We start from the raw sequence: 17,984 nt of genomic DNA, 5'->3' as shown, positions 1-17,984 counted from the left end.
ATTGTTACATTCCTTACACTGTCCCGTAATTTGCCACCTATCTTTCCTTTTTTTTGGTTTATATTTTTGCGGTTTGTCAGACGTATGCATGTATACATAATTAACTCTGTAAACAAATGTCCTGCTTGTCAGCTGCGGAGAAGTGTGAAAACGATTAATAGAGCCGGGGCCATTAGTAACCTACTTCCTCTGTGTAGCATTCTCTGAGTTCCTTTAGAGACTGCCCTACCACCACCCCCACCATCCTCCTCTCCCACTCCTTTTTCCTGACAAAGGGAGAATGTCAGTCTAATGTGCCACCACATTACAGGCCATGAGGGGCTGCGTTGCTGACGGTGAAGGAATGGAGTAGGCAGAGCAATTCACTGCCAATTGAGAAAAGAACTCTAATTCTGATAAATGGTCGACCCCAATACATCCTACCTGTTATTATAACAGACATGCAGTATCTGTGCAGTAAATTAGTTAAACCCCATAAGGGTTTCACACTAGCTTATCTTGAAGTGAGTAATTTGACTGGTGAAGGAGGTAAGCGCGCGACTGGTATGTGTGATTCTTTCCACATTAAAGCAGCTTTAATTGACTGCTATTTTCTTCCTTAATTCATACTTATCATATATTGTCTCTCCACGAGAAAAAATACAAAAGTAGTTTGCAGTAATTTCTCTTTTATCAGCTAAAATTTTTATTTATGATTGAACAAAAAAAACCGTGACGATAAAATAAGGTAGTGCAGTATTTAGTGAACCTGTTTTGCATTGAAAAAAACCCATAAACTACATATTTCAAGGTAATCTATAATAACAAAGACTACATTGTCTGTACAATATACATTATTGTATATTTGAAATTAGGGTGATTTCATCTGTATAATTTACGATGATGGTATTTTTCTATATTAATGTCACTGAAATTGCAATATATTGTAATATGTATTACATCAATGTATTGAATATAAGCACAGTATAATATTTAATGAATGTGTTAATCAGAATATATTACTCAATAATGTCTAATTGCATAATAATAGCAATCCCCATGTGTTAGATAATGACTGTTCCTTTTCAGGAATTACATGAATTTTCAGGAATCGCATCTCTCCCCACCTCCATCCCTCTTTGGTTACACCATCTCCTCCCCTCATTGAGACAGACTTTCCTCCATTGCATTGAAAGGTCCTGACCCGAAACATCACCTATCCATATTCTCCAGAAATGCTGCCTGACCTGCTGAGTTACTCCAGCACTTTGTGTCTTTTTCCTCCATCGTTTATTGTTCTGGACCTTCCCCCATTGTCTGATTGGTTCAGGCCTCCCTAAATGTCCATCGGAAAACAACTGAGAATTGAGAATCAATTATTCTACAATCATTGTTTAAGTGTACTACTTCATATAGTTTCAGGATAGTATATCCTATATTAGGATGGAATGATAATACAGCAGTTAGCACTGCTTCCTCATAACTCCAGGAATCTGGGTTCGTTCCTGACTTTGGATACAGTCTATGTGGAGTTTATACATTTTCTCCTTGACTGTGTGTGCCTAGACTGGATGGTCCAATTGGTCCACATTCTAAAACTTTACTGATAGGTTAATTAGTTACTTAAATTACCCCAGTGTTGGTTGGCTGGTTGGAGGAGAATCAATGAGTAATTTATGTGCATAAGGGAGAAAATATGTTACAGAAAATAAGAGGGAGAATGGGCTGAGTGGGAGTGCCCTGAGAGTTGGATTAAATGACCTCCTTCTATGTTGTTACAAAATGTGAGAATCTGAAATTGAACATAAAGGATCTGCAAAAAAATGTTTAATGGATTCATTAAAACAGAGATTGTGTAGTAGTTTTAGAGATTTTTTCCTTGATCTGTGTTTTCAATTACAGCTGGATCTTGTACAGCACATTTAATGTGGGAAACAATCCCAAAATGGTTCAGGCAAGCCAGCAGGAACATTGGGGTAAATGGCCAAAATATTGGCCAAGGTTTTAAGGAGTACCTTCAAAAAGGAGATCGACTTTGAGAGGGATTTCAAATGTTTGGAGCCTTGAAAGATAAAAAACACAGGGTCCACTGTTGTTTCAGGTGGAATCTAATGCTGTGCGAGAATTCAGAATTAGAAAAGTGCGCCAACCTGAAAGGGTTGAAGCAGGTCACAGAAATAAGGAGGGATGATATCTTAGAAGGACCCAGAATGAAGGATGTGAAAACACCGATCTAAATCAATTGCCATACAATATCTTTCGGACTGCAACATAAGTAATAATTTTGTCTTTTTTTAAATTCCAGTAACCTTCTGAGTGAAAAGGTTGTCCCTGCGGTCCCTCTCAGTATGCCCTCTAGTTTTAGAATGCCCTATGCTGGGCAAAAGATTGTGAGCATTCACTTTAACCATGCCTGCCATGACCTTGTACACCTCAATAAGGTCACCGTTTAGCCTCCTACGCTCCACAGAAAACAAAATCCCAGACTCTTCAACCTCTTGCCCTTAATTCAAGGCCGCAAACCCAAGTAGCATTCTGGTGACATTTTTCTGTACCCTTTCCAACTTAAAAATATCCTTCTTATAACTGTGTGAACAGAACAGCATACAGCAAGTGTGATCTCACCAACAACTTGTGCAGCTACATCATGATGTGCCGATCTTTGTGCCCAAAATCCTTCACAATGAGGGTGTAGAAAACACTTCCTTCTTCACACTGTTCACCTGACTCACCACTTTTAAGAAACCATGCACCTCGACATTCACTGCCCTGCAACACACTTCAGGGCTCTACCATTTACCGTATAAGTCCTGACCTAGTTTGACATACCAAACTGCAATGATTCACACGTCAGATTGAATTCCATTTGCCATCCTTGGCCTACCTTCCCAACTGATCTAGACCCTGGTATAAATTTGGTTATCCCTCCTCACTGACCACTATACCATTAATTTTGGTGTAATCTCCAAATATACTAACAATGTTAAGTACATGCTCATCCAAATCGTTAATGAACAATTAACAGTGAATCCAGTATCGACCCCTAAGGCATTCCAATGGTCACAGACCACCAATCAGTAAAACAATCCACATGTAGGGCGGAAGGGTGGCGCATTGGTAGAGTTGCTGCCTTACAGCGCTTTCAGCGCCAGAGACGTGGGTTCGATTCCGACTACGGGTGCTGCCTGTACGGGGTTTGTACGTTCTCCCCATGACCGCGTGGTTTTCTCCGAGATCATCGGTTTCCTCCCACACTCTGAAGGCATACAGGTTTGTAGGTTAATTGGCTCGGTATAAATGTAAATTGTCCATAGGGTAATGTTAATATGCGGGGATCACTAGTCAGTGCATACTCGGTGGGCCGAAGGTCCTGTTTCCGCACGGTGTCTCTAAACTAGACTAAACTACCATTTAACGCCTTCCTCAAAGCCAATTTTAAATCTAATTGACTTGTTCACCTTGGATTCCATGCACTTTAACCTAGATTAACTGACAATGCAGGACTTTGTCAAAGGCCTTGCTAAAGTCCATTTAGATAACACCCACTGCCCTGCACTCATCATCCTTTTGGTGGCCTCTTCAAAAAATATGAGACATGATTTCCCATGCACTTATGAAACTTATTATTGGTGAGGCACGAATATTGAGGACCTGGCTGTGAAAGTCTATCTTTTAAGAACAAATTTACCTCTGCTTTGAACTTATCCCGGAAGAATTATTTTGAGATTCTTTTATATAACCAGTAGACGGAACCTCATCTGTAGAATGATTTTACCTGGAGCACCCAGTTATCATTTATACATATGCATGAGTCATCACCAATCTGACCTTAATCTTCTCAAACACCGTAAACCGAAAAGTAAGAAAGTGAAGTTTCTCTGCCAAACTCATCCTGTCAAGTCAGTACAATTCAAACCAAAAATGTAATCCTGAAGATCTTGTTTGAAATGTTTATTTTACAGATGTGGATGTCTCTGGAAAGGCAAATATTTATGACCCAATCCGTAAACTGAAAGTTTAACCTGAACTTTTCACAGAGGAGTAAAGTCAGCCACATGGCTATGAGTCTGGAGCTACATATAATCTTGAGTAGCCACAATAAATGTAATTACCTGAAAGACATGAGCCAATCAATTGCACTTTTTCCACTATCTACATCATCCTTTTTAAATTCCGGAATTGATTTAATTATCTATAGATTATCAGTTCACATTTTTAATTTTAATCTAGCAGTTTAACCTATGTCCCACCATGTGCATTTTATAAATAAACAATTGATCATTTTAGATTCCTGAAAATTGTCGAACGTAAAGGGAACTGTAATTGTCAATTTTTGCATTTTAGATTAATGTCATTCATTCACAGATTACACACAGGTCCATTTAGCATTGGAAGACCACTCTACGCTAAACCAGTGTGACATTTTAGAATTGGCATTCGTGTTTTCTAGTCTTTCAATGGACCCATCTCACTATTTTGTTTGAAGATAGACACAAAATGCTGGAGTAACTCAGTGGGACAGGCAGTATCTCTGGAGAGAAGGAATGGGTGACGTTTCGGGTCGAGACCATTCTTATTTTATTTTCTGTGGACCATCATCTGGCAAATAATTCATACTCCTCCTGTCTCTTGGTTATTTAGTTGCTTCATCATTGTGGCCCTGTCTAGGCTCTAAATTCCTCCCTAAAACTTTCTGCTTCCGTAACTCTCTTTCCTTCTTTAAAATTCATCTTAAAACCTGCTAAAACTTTGGCCACCACCTCTCATGTGTCCATGTATGGCTCAGTGTTTATTTAGGTAATGCCTCTGTGAAGCATCTCGAGAAGCACTGTCAAATTAGATACATCGTACAAAAGGAAGCTGTACATGTGGCAGATGTTTGTTGTGTTGTATGTTGTAGTGAAATTTCCAAGTGAGTCTGATCTGGCATTAACCCTGGGCACTCTTTTAGTGTGCAGGTAAAATCCTCCTGAACTACGGAAGTGCTATTTTCTTGTTAGTGCAAATGCGGTGAAAAGGGTGAGGATAGGATATAGGTGTAAATGATAGTGCTTGTGGTTTCTAAACAGAGTATCTTGAAAATATATAACTGCAGAGTTGAAACTTTGATGTCTCACATCTGCACTCAATTCGAACACAGATGTCGTGGTGCCATGCAAAAATGGGACAATCCACATCCATCTTCATAAATAAAACCATCATTATGCTACTGTAGATATTGTAGAAGTGTTAGGCCTCTTTGGATGGATTGATTTTGCAATCAGGTAAATATGTAAAGGATTTGAACAGCTGTACACATATTAGTGAGGAACAGTCCCTGGTTGCATTAGGCTGGAACAGGAACTGGAGACAGGAACAGAGAGATGAGATTATACTGGTAAATTACTTCTTTATTATGTACAAGCGTCAGGACACTGTGCATTTTCTTTTTCATTCCAGATTCTGCTCACCCTTTTTGAAGTTTGAGTTTATCCATTCTCAGTTGAAATTGCATGACCATTTGCCTCCCCACCATCCATTTTGTATGCGAGTCTGGCAGCGTTTGATGACTTGGTTGATAGGCTAATTGGCTACCTTAAATTGCCATAGTGTGTAGGTGAGAGGTAGAAATGCGGGAGGGGGGGCGGAGAGTTGATTGGAAAATGGGCAGAACGATTAGATTTATGATTAGAGCAGAGGATGCAGGATGGTTGATGCAAGCTCGGTGGGCCTGAAGAGTCATTATCCATGTGGAATTACTCTATGATTTAATCTTTGACTTCATTAATTTATGTCAATTTTTATTCTCCTGTAATCTTCTTGGAAATACTGTGCTGTCTTCTTAGAAAAAGTTGATGATCAATGTTGAGCTTACTTTGGGATTATCCCAAGCAGAAAATGGGATATGCAGATGAGGTCCTTGTTAAGTGTGCTAAAACAAAGGGAATGAATTAACTGAAGAATAACCTCACGAAACACCGCCAGATTTCACAGGTCAACTCCCTGGAATCCACATGGGGTAGGCATAGACCATCTTCTCTTGTGGAATTTGGTATGGCCTTTGTTGATATGAGAATGGGACCCCGTTTTGTTTCTAAATGTGTTGACATGTTGACAATGTCTTATCATCAGATGTATCATTACTGACTATGAAAGCACTCGTTTCCTGGTTTGTTATGTGACTGAAAGCATAACTAATTTTTCTTTCTTTCTTTTATACAACCCATTTCTCAGGCATCTCATACACAGAATACCGCACAGGTATAAACCATTTACTAATCTTACAAGCTTCTGTAGTTTATTGTAAAATTGCAAACTAGTTTCTGAAATACTTGCATGTGCTCACCAGTGTGCAATTAATACCAGCTTATTAAAATGGTGCATAAAAGTATGCTTTTTACTTCATTGCTGAACATAAATTCTTAATCAGATTTTAACTGGTTCATAAGTACTTTCTAACTAATTGATATTAAAATAATTAGCAGGTTAAGAATGTTAATCCGAGGAGAAAACTGCAGTTTCAAATAAAAAATAAATAAGAAATCCCAGTTACAATTGGATTGTGCTTGGGGTGCTGATATTCCACTGGCTTTAAGGGAAGTCTATTATTAACAATAGCTTATTGAAGCTTCCCGTATTTTCAGAGCCTTCTAATGCCAGTTCTGATTCCTGTGCTGATATGATCATCATCTTTCCAGAGAAGCTGCTTTAGCTGATGCATAACCTGAATTCGAGCTTATCTCTCTTTCAATGCCCGCATCACCCGTTCCCCCTCCTCACGCCCATCCGGTTATCAACGTGTCCATTTCAAATCAATTCCACATTTGCGAAGCAACCACTCTCGCGAGTGTGCTGGGAATTGATGCCCAGCCAAGTTGCAGCAGGAACTGATCGCTACAATTCTTGTAAGGAAACACAGAATATTTGCAAGGCAATGTGAAAAAGGCAGTGTAGAACTCTCCTGCTCTTCTTAGAAATAGTGATGTGGAGTTTTCTGAATGAGGATAACATTGATTATCAGCCCTTCTGAATGATACACGCACTGACATTACTGTGCTCTAGTACTGCCCATCCAGAAGACCAGCACACCAAGGAATGTTGATTACTAAAATAGAGGGACCTTCACTTTGAGGTCACGTCCCTTAAAAAGGCAGCACAGGTGAATAAAGTGGTGAAGAAAACACATGGGATGCTTGCCTTCATTGGCCATGGCACAGAATATAAATATTGGGATGCAATGTTACAGTTTTATAAGATCTTAGTTAGGGCAGATTTGGTCTCGTCACCATACCATAGGAAGAATGTGATTGCGCTGCATAGGGTGCAGAAAAGATTCACTGGGATATTGGAGCATTGTATGTAGTTCTGGTTCCCCATTACAGGAAGGATGTAGAGGCTTTGGAAAGAGTGCAGAGCAGGTTTACCAGAACGATAGCTAAATTAGGGGTATTAGTTACAGGGACATGTTGGACAGCCCTAGATCATTTTCTCTGGAACGTTGGAGGTTGCAAAAAGACCTGATGGAAGTAGAGGTGGTGGGGCTAGTGTAGATGGGGCAGCTTGGTCAGCATGAACAAGTTGAGCCAAAGGGCTTTTTCCATGCAGTATGACCCTTTGACTCTATGTAAAATTATGAGAGCCAAAGATAGGCTAGACAGAACCCTTTTCCCAGGACGTAAAAATCAAATACTAGAGGGTTAAGGCAGATACAATAGTGGCATTTAAGAGACTAAAAGATAGGCGTATGTATATGTAGGGATTGGAGGGATATAAATTATGTGATAACAGGTGGTCTTGGCATCATATTCAGCAACAGGACCTGTTCTTGTGCTGCACTGTTCTATGTTCTATGTCCTAGGATGTTCACACAAGAAACTGCAAATGCTGGAATACTAAGACAAACATAAAGTGCTGGAGGAACTCAATGGGTCAGGTAGCATCTGGTGAGGGAATGTAATGCCTCCCCAAGATGCTACTTGTCCTGCTGAGTTTCTTTGGTTTACTTGTATGGCCTATGACTCTTGTGACCTCCACTGTATACCACCAATGACAGCATGATACACCTTCAATCCTGCCCCTCCAACATCTCTCTTTATAGTGCAGCACTCCCTCAGTATTCTTTGATAATGTAGTGCTTCCTCAGTGCTACCACTACAACAGTACACCATGCCATTCACACTGATTTTCATACTCGGGTCTCTGTTGAGTGGGACTTGAACTAAAAATGGATCTGTCCACTAAACAGCTTCAAAGGTTGCTTAACGACGCTTTATGCTACTTATTGGGGAACCTCGTGCATTTATGAAGAAGCTATCGGATAAATTGTAAATTTCCTACCCCGTTTATCAAACATACCCAATTTAGCATTCACCACTGGTACGTTAAATTGACTGTGTGAGTATCAGGCTAGTACACAGTCCAAGTTTATGTTCACACACACATACACATGCCCGTTCTAGTCCCCCTCACACGTAGCACATATTTTTCCGGTTTCTGCCTTTAAAGTTGAGACCTGCAGAACAGTGAGATTTCAATGTTTTCATGCTTCAGACGGGAGAGGTTGAGGCTGACATAATTATTGTCATGGGAATTCAAAATTGCCGTTTCGTTGAGAAGAGTGTTAATGTCCCCTGATTAGTGGTCCATCCTTTGATGTTGGCATCTCCATATTGGGTATTAAATGTCCCATCATTGGGTGACAGTGCCCATTATCAGTGCCCTGTTCTCGCGTGTTAGTGTCCCATCTTAATGTTCTACCATTGAATATTAGTGACTCATTATGTCTATTAGTGCCACCATTGAGAGTTAGTCATGCAGTACGGAAATAACCTGATTGTCCGACCACGCCTGTTCTGGCCATCAAGTATCTACTTTTATTAATCCTATTTCCCAGCACTCGGCTTGTGGCCTCATGCTTCCAATATTCACATCTTGAAAAGGAGCATATCGAGTTCTCATCCAGATACTTTTATATGTTCTGAAAGTTTCTTCCTCCAGCACATCCTGAGGGTATGAGTTACAAGTATGAGTTACGACTGGGTAAATACAATTCTTCCTCAAATCTCCTTTTAGTCTCCTGTCCAGAAGTCTCTGATTATGGACGTCTCTGCTAATGGGATGTTTCTCACTACCGTATGTGAGGTCAGTATGGGAAGTGTTTGCCAAATATTTGTATCCGGTCCACTTAGGCCTACTGGATCTCTCCCTCCACTCCACCCCCTCCCTTTGCCCCTTTTCTTCCCTATCCTTTGGCTGGATGCGCATCAATTTATCCCACCCTCCTCCCTCTCCATCAATATTCCTTCTTCTGGCTTCACAATTCCCACTTCAAACTTTATCTTGTACCTTTTGTCTTTTCATCCCTGGCCTTTGTTCACTATCTGCCTTCAAAGAAAAATCCTCATCTGTATCTACCTATCACTCGCCAGGCTTTGTGCTGCCTTGCCCTCTTTCAGCTTTCTCCCCCCTCCACCACAATCTGTCTGAAGAAAGGTCCTGACACAAAACCTCACATTCTCCAGAAATGCTGCTTGACCCACTGAGTTACTCCTGCACTGTGTTTTTTATATTCCTGGAATTAGTATACCTCCCATCTCACATTATTTCAGGTTTAAATTCCATCTGCCTTTTCTATGCCCATTTTGCTAACTGGTCAATTATGATTCTGTAGTGGAAGATTACCCTCCTCACTATCCACAACACCACTGGTCTTCATTCCATCTGTGAACTTACTGATCACACTTCCTATATTCACATCCACATTTTTCATGTAAATAACAAACAGTAAGGGTCCCAGCACCTATTCCTGTGGGTACATCACTGGTCACATTATGGGCTGTTAAGGTCCAATTGTTGAATGGTTATGTTCCACACCGGTGTCCCGTCTTGCATTGGTGGTGCCCCATCGTTGGGTAGGCGATGTTTCTGGCCCAAAACTCTCCACAGATGCTGCCTGACTTACTGAGTTACTTCAGCACTTTATGTTTTGTTTAGATTCCAGCAACTGCAGGTCCTTGTGTCTCCATTTCAGTGGATGCATATCAGTCTGGGAAATGCCTGGACAACCCACAGACACTAAGGTGTTCTCACAACTCTGAAAGCAAGAGAATTGTTTTTATTGTTCACATTGGTGGTTGGCCTTTCTGGTCCATTGTGTGACAGGGAATATTGGGCATCAGGTCCCTCTATTTCCCATAGCATTTTGTTTTGGAATTGTTACCAATCACTTTTGGTACTGCATCTGAAAGGACCATTAATGGGACTACCGCCATTATTTTTGGAGATATCTTTTGCTTTTTTTCTGAATATGTGTTCATCCCATGGCTGAATAGTTTTCTGGGAGAGCAGGTATACTTCTTCCATTAGTAAATTGGAACTAGTGCTTTTAATGTCCCTAACCAGCTCCTGAACATAGCACTAATGCAGTTGGGGATTACGGTAGTTATTACATTACATCATCAGTAGAGAGATTTGTTACAAGATTAAAGAGCATCAAATTGAGTAAATGTCAATATAAATGAATTAGACCTTTACTGCTGGCAATAGATTAGGAACATGCAAGACCACAGTCCTGCTAGTAATAGTCCCTTTCAACACATCTCTGAGCCTCCAGAATTTGTGGACGATGACTAGGAATAATCTAATTCATAATTAGACTTGCAAAGGTCTTTCCGAAGCATTCTGTCAATGCTGTATTTAGAAAATCAGGCAGTAGTTCCACAAGATCTATGTTGTGTGGATTCAGATTGACATCTGCACTATTGTAACATCTTAGGAAGGAAGCACAGTTTGCCAGTTATTCACTGTGTTTTGTCGGGCCTTGTCGATTTGTATTGTGAGCTTAGTTAGAGTCTTTCCCCAGGGCAGAATTGGCCACCTTCACAGTGAGAAGCATTAACATGACGGTGCTAAACAAACATAGAAAATTATCACAGTTGATGCAAGGCTATAATTCACTCAGGCCACTATAAACAGACCAAGTATACCAAGATATTTATTTTGTATCTCATCTTCTGCACAATTCAACATTTAAAATCATTTAGAGTCATAGAGTCAAACAGCAAGGAAACAAGCCCTTCGGCCCAACTTGCCCATGCCAACCAAGCTGCCCCACCGACACGAGTCCCACCTGCCCGCATTTGGCCAATATCCCTCTAAACCTTTCCTGTCCATGCACCTGGCCAAATGTCTTTTAAATGTTATTATAGTATCTGCCTCAACGACCCCCTCAGGTGGCTCATTCCATAAATCCAGCACCAAAAATCACTTCATCCTTGTTCTTCAGCAGGGCAGCTGATATGTAATGTTTATGAGGTTAGGTGCATAAAAATCTCACTGAGTAGGTGAAGTAAGCAAGTGCAAATACATTAATTATTTGACCGATAGGAAGCTGTTCATTAAATATACATGAACATCATTGTTTGAAATATTGAGTGTGTCTTTACTTTCTTGTACATTCGTTCTGAGCTCTTCTCTGGGTCACCTTTCTGAACAGTCTATACACTGAGTGTTGTTATTAAAATCTAATCAAGTGCCAACCTTCTGCACCTCAGAGGGATTGAAGACAGGAACTGTATCACACCCTGGCTGGTTAAATAAACTATTTAGATAATTGAATTTTCAATATTTCCCCTTCTCGCTCCCACAATAAAACAAGCAAGACAAAATGAAATCAACACTGGTAGAATATAATTCGATAATGTTAGCACAATTTCAAAAGCAGAGAGTAAAGTTTATCCAAGATCTTTAAAGTTTCCACGTGGAGCCACACAATTGTTTACTTTTCAAACAGCTTGGAGCATCAGTGGTGACCTGATTTTATTTATTCAGCACTACTTGTGCAATATAATACAAATTAATGAAAATGCCATGTTTCATCAAGCCTAGCAGCGGGATTACTTCAATAGAAAGAGACTGTGGTCTGCTCTATGATTCATTATCTAACCGAATTTGTGCTTCCACCTCGCATTAACCAAAGCATGGACCCCTACTTTTCCCTGCCCAACAAAGTTGATGAGTGACTGCGGGTGTCATGTTTTCAGTCAGTTACCAGAATAGGGCAGTTATTTGGTTATTGTTTTTTTCAGACATTGAGGTTCACTTATAAATCTCATTAAGAAGGGAGTTCTGCTTTAACCCAGTGTTTGGATAGTGTTGATGTTCAAGAGGACCTGGGTGTGCTTGTACACAAATCACTGCAGACCAAAATGTGGGTGCAGCAGATGATTCGAAGGACAAATTGTCTATTGAGACCATTCCCCGGTAGCAGTCAGGAAGTCTAATTGCAATCATATAGGGCCTTGATTTGATGGCAGTTGGAGTGTTTTGCACACTTTTGGTTTTCTTACCTAGGAAAGGAAGTAGATATCATGGAAGGAGTGCAGTGAAGATCCATAAGCTATTTGCAGAGATGAAGGATTGAGGAGAGATTGATCAGATTGGGACAGTAATCTTTAGAGATTAGAGAAAAAAGAAAATGAAAATTTACAACGTTCTTAAAAGCACTTAACACATTCGGGGAGGAAAGGATATTTGCCCTAGTAAAGAATCTAGGACTGGGGAAATTGTTTGAGGATAAGGAATTGGCTGTTAAGGACTGAGACGTGGAAAAAATTCTTCACCCAGAGAGAGGAAAACCTTTGTAATTCTCCATCTTGTCAATCATATTGTTAATTCAGAACTGAGATGAAAATATTTCTAGATACTAAAAGCATCAAGGGATTTTAAAATAAGGCAGAAAAATAGTGCTAGGGAGAAGATCAGCCATGACCTTGATGAATGGCAGAGGAAGCTTGAAGGGCCGGGTGGCCTACTTCTGCTCCTAGTTCTTAACCTCAAAATCTGAGCAGTATTCCTCTCAAGGGTGAAAAGATCAAAATTTCCAATTCTGAATGAACTATACGCTAACTTGTTCTAACAGGCTGCTTAGGGCTCTGCCTAACAATTAATTCTGCCTCCTTTCCTGTGTAGACAAATACCTCCCCTGTAGTCACCAAGTGCTGGATAAGACCAGGTATTCACTTGCGGGATTTGTGGGAGAGAACATCAAAGTGATGAATGACTTTGTAGCAACACTTGATAACTGTCACTATCAAGCCTTCTTTCTAATTTTGAAAGCCCTTTTTCTAATTTTGCTTCGAGATTATTCTTGCTCACAATATTAAGCACTTGGTGAAAATTCAGGATGGAGTTTATCAGGGAATATTTGGTGTCTCTGATAATTGAAATGTTTCGTATTTATGTTCTGGGCAGTTAGATCTGCAGGATTACTTTGAGAATATAATGTACTGACCACAACCCCTTCTTGCTGTTTCCAGACACAGTGCCAACATTAATCTTCATCGTAAGCTACTGACCAAGGAACTGGATGAAATGGGGATGGATCCTGCTCCACCTCTAGCCAGGGACCTCCGTGAGGAATTTTTGGCCAAGATCTATGGTGGGCACCATGGAATTGGGCTGGATATGAGGGACGAAGCCAGTTCACCAGCAGGGACAGAAGATTCCCACACCAATGGCTACACAAGGGTCACACCAGATGATTACATGGTCCTTGACCTCAGCACCACTTCTAGCATCCAATCCGGCAGCAGTATCCACTCATCTCGGGAATCAGAGGTGGGAAGTGATGAAGGGATCCTGCTGGATGAGATAGATGGGGCCAGCGATAGTGGTGAATCCGCCCACAGAGCAGAGGTTCAGTCCCAGGCTGCTGGTTCGAGTCATGAAGCCTTAGAGGCCTCCATATTGCAAGCAGCATCAACCAGCAATGGGGGAATAATGTGTATTATCTGCCACAAAATGTACAGCAACAAGGGGACGCTGAGGGTTCATTACAAGACAGTCCATCTCCGTGAAATGCACAAGTGCAAGGTTCCTGGTTGCAACATGATGTTCTCTTCCCTGCGGAGCCGGAACAGGCACAGCCAGAACCCTAATCTACACAAGAACGTTCCCTATGCCTCCATTGAATGATGCAGGTCTCTACACCAGGTGACCTGATCTGCTGAGCCTTTTTAACATCAGGTGCTTTCTTCGCTGATTTGCCCTCTGACCTGGGGTTCAGACTCAAGGAGCAATTGTTTGGAGCTCAGTAGATGAAACCCTAGGTCAAGTTGAATTGCATCATGTTCATTCATCTCCAAAGAGACAGTATCAACTATCTGTGACTGTTGCCTGCAGAAAAAAAAGTACCTTCTTGTTGTCTTTGTGAACTTAACTACTTGTCAGCTTTTGAAAGAAACTTTGATTGAGCATGGCAGCTTCTTTTGTACAAACTATGCCCTTGAAAGGCCAATGATGTCAATTGATTCTACTGTCATCCTGATAAGCCAAGGCCTTCTTTCTGTCACATTTCTAATTTGTGAAATAGTCTTCTAAAGTCATAAATATGGAATTTAGAAACAAAATTAATATCCTCTGTTAACTGTCTGATTTGGGATCAATGTATCTTGTATCTGTGCAGATTTCTGGCATTTGATGCCTTGTGATTTTCTTTTGTAACAGGGCGCAACCTTGAAATTTGAGCCAGACCATTCGAGGCTGATATCAGGAAACTCTTCCTGAAAAAGCAGGGAATGGACATTGCAAACTTTCAACCCCAGAAGGCTACTGAGCCTGGGGCTGAACACATATTTTAAAACTGAGATTGATAACCACGGTGTATGCATGGAGTTAAGATACAGATTGGTTCTGATATAACTGAGTAGAGAAACAGACTCAAAGTGCCAAATGGCTTTCTCCACTTCCATTTTTCCAAAACGATAAACTCATCCAAACAAAAATCAGTCATTCAGTCACTGCTTTGCCTCTCGTTATAAACTGCAAAACCTGATATCATCATTCTCTGCACTTAATAATATTTTATTACGTTTCACCAGCTACACTGTGATTTATTCCATAAAATACAAGTGTATTCCACAACAGGTCCTCCGCAGGATGTGGGAACATTCTTCCCATAATCTCTTCTAACCTGGAATATTTTGAATTCTCTGCCCTTGTCCAATTTTTCACCCCACACCCCATACCACCCACCCCACATATTCCCTAATTGTCTGAGACCAAGCTCAGAACATTTCTCCACAAGCCGTTCTCCCTCTCATTCCTCCTTTAAGAAGTTGTTTACCACCCTGACATCGACTCACCAGATGCGTCTCAAATGTTTGTCTTCACAGCCACCTGTGAAGTATATTGTGATATTTTACAATGCTACATTGACAAGTTTGCACCGTCCAAGGGCCAAAATTAAGAATAATTTGCTTCCAGTTTTCAGATAAAACTATTTCCCAATGTTCTGATGACTAGATGCCCGAGAGGCAGAGAATTCTCCTGCGGCCAATTGCTTACAATGGCTGTTTAAGAATAAATACACCTTTCTGTTCAAACCAGTGCTTTCTGCCTCTTCCAGACAGAATTTTGATGGGCTTTTTCTCCACTGAAGGATAAGCTGAGACTGGCAATCGCAATGACGTGGTACTTTAACATGTCCGGGTCAGTATGGAAGGCTAGGACAGATTTGTGTGAGGATATGAGGTCCATTGCATTCTTTTGATACACCATAATACCTTTGTTCAGTTTATAGCATGCACATGATACATATAGAGTCATTAACTCGTGGCGATCAGTACGAGCTGCCTGTTCATCAATTTATGAGGATTTGCTCAATTTGACTGATCAATGGCATATGTAAAGATTTGATCTAAAATAGAGCATAGCCGAAAACCTAATGACAGAATGTATCAGTGCCCAAAATTCTAATACAGTATTGCCATCGACAAGGTAAGTTGGCAGTTAGATCTCTGGATTATGATTGTTCTTATGTCAAAAAAAATCCTCTTAAACTACAGCCTATCCATTCTGTTTCAAAAAGAAATGAGACTTTCAAGAAAACAATCCAAAATTGACCATTGAACACTTTAATTACAAACACTGGATATTCTGAATAATTACTCAAATTCTCCCTGATAATAACTATATCATCTGTAATATATGGAACAATCCCAAAGTGTTGCACAATAGCATTATCAATCAAAAGTTTCACAGTAAGCCAGAAAAGGCATGTCAGGGAAGGTGAATCAAGGCTTGGACTAAAAGAGAATGTTTTAAAATTTGACCTCCAGGAAGAGAGAAGTGAAGATGTAGAAAGCTTAAGGGAGGAAATTCCAGTGTCTGAGCACAGAAACCAGTGATGCAGCATTTAAGTTCAACAGTGAGCAAGAGAGTAGAATTAGAGGACCACATACATTTTCCAGGATTATACATCTGTGTGAGATTAGAGATATGGATGAGAAATACGAAATAAGAAAGGAAATTTTGAAATGTATGCATTGTTTAACTGGGAACCAGCATGTGTCAGTGTGCATTTGAGTGATGGGTGAAAAATGGTGCCATTTGAGAGATGGGCAGTGGAATTTTGGACGCCGCTGAGGGTAGAACAAGGGAGCCAGACAAGAGGCCATCTGAGTCAGGCAAGTTTAAAATGAGACAGAAGACAAATAAAACATCAAAGTTCAGTTTGGTTCTATCTATGTGAATACATAACATCAGAGTAGAGTAGATACCAGTGCTCAGCTCCATTTTCCAAAGGCTGGAGATAGCAAATTAGATCAGAGGACTATCTTTTAGACTCAGTTCTCGGTCATTAGTCCAACAAGATTAGGAATTATTTTAATGTCACTCTCACTTGCCAGGCTTTGTCCCATCCCCATCTCTCTTTCTAGCTTTCTCTCCCCTACTCCAATCAGTCTGAAGAAGAGTCCCAACCCGAAATATTGTCTGTCCATCATCAGTTGTCTTTAATTAATTGATATTGCCCACTGCAGTCATCTTTCTTGGTGATTTACATCCCAATTCTAATTTCTATAGAATGTAAACCTTTAATACAATTACCCTCCTTGCTTATAACTTGTTTCTCTGATATTTTCACATTTAAGACAGAGCACATTTTTAAAGAAATTTCAAATTGAATTAATTGAAACTTGTAAATCAACTTAAAGGACAGAACTAGAGCAGATATATCTCCAATGATGGTCAGAGAACATGGATTTGAAGGGGCTTCCACACTACTGGCTAACTTATCTTGTTCAATAAACTGAATAAGGCCTTTGGCTCATCAGTATTACATATTATTGATCGTTGTTAGCTTTTTATGTTCTGCCTTTGTGTAAAATCTTGCTGGGTGGGGCGGGTGGGGTGGGTGGGGGGAAGGGAGGGCTCCTGTCACTGAAGGTGTGGAGAGTATTAAAGGAAAACTTTGTTCGCTGGGCATTTGGGTTGTTTATTTTTGCTTTACGAGCTTTCCTTTTCTCTTTTTTCTTTGTTTTTTGTCCTTTTTAAAAACTAAAATGAAACACAGCTCGTTTACTTGCTAGAAGTTGCAACATAGATGGCTGGCATGCTTCCGCACTCTCAGAGAAATCCAATGGTGTGTCTATGTTACTAGTACATGAATCCAGTCATGCACTTTCAATGCTACACAGTGATGTGTGTCATTTTATACTCTATCCTTTATTAGTCACTTTTTAAAATCTAAGGTGTTCCTATTATAGGAGATCCTTTCAACCGTAACAGACAGCCCCCAATGAGACCAGCTCACTTTGCAGTGAAGAACCGCACTAAGAAGGCTTATATATTACAATGTTACTGATTTAAATATTACTGCTGACTTTGCACAGGTTCTGAAGATCGTAATCTGGAGAAAACAATCCCTGTTTCAACTATTGCCAGGATAACAAACGCTTAAAAACTGGAAACAAATATTTATCTGAAATCAAAATTCTGGATCCTTCAGCCTCTGAAGGTACCAGGTACTGAGAATCTTGCAGATTGAAAGTTTTGCACTCTATTACAGAAGGAGACCTTTGGATGTTGCAAAGAGGTTCAGGGTCATTTTCCAGCAGTGCGCTTAACACAATGTGATGAGTTTTGGTCATGTTAGGATAACTGGCAGAGCTATGTCTGTGCTGCTCTCTCTCAGTAGCCTTACATTCCAATAGGTAGAGAGAGTGGTTTCAGAGCATTTCTTCCTT

General features: G+C 40.3%; 1 protein-coding gene across 1 annotated transcript in view; it reads left to right on the top strand.

Moving 5' to 3' along the window:
• The window catches only part of LOC144589909 (zinc finger protein basonuclin-2-like), a 377,934-nt gene extending 360,820 nt beyond the window's left edge, over positions 1-17,114 (top strand). The window contains exons 5-6 of the mRNA XM_078394881.1: positions 6,193-6,219; positions 13,275-17,114. Of these exons, the coding sequence (XP_078251007.1) occupies positions 6,193-6,219; positions 13,275-13,932 (685 nt within the window). The 3' untranslated portion in view covers positions 13,933-17,114. The remainder of the gene's footprint in view (positions 1-6,192; positions 6,220-13,274) is intronic.
• The last annotated feature ends 870 nt before the right edge of the window (positions 17,115-17,984 follow it).

Source organism: Rhinoraja longicauda, chromosome 3, assembly GCF_053455715.1.
Source record: "Rhinoraja longicauda isolate Sanriku21f chromosome 3, sRhiLon1.1, whole genome shotgun sequence".
In the NCBI taxonomy this organism is placed as follows: Eukaryota; Metazoa; Chordata; class Chondrichthyes; order Rajiformes; family Arhynchobatidae; genus Rhinoraja; species Rhinoraja longicauda.
The sequence above is the reverse complement of the archived record's forward strand: the minus strand, read 5'-3'. Positions and strand labels throughout refer to the sequence as shown.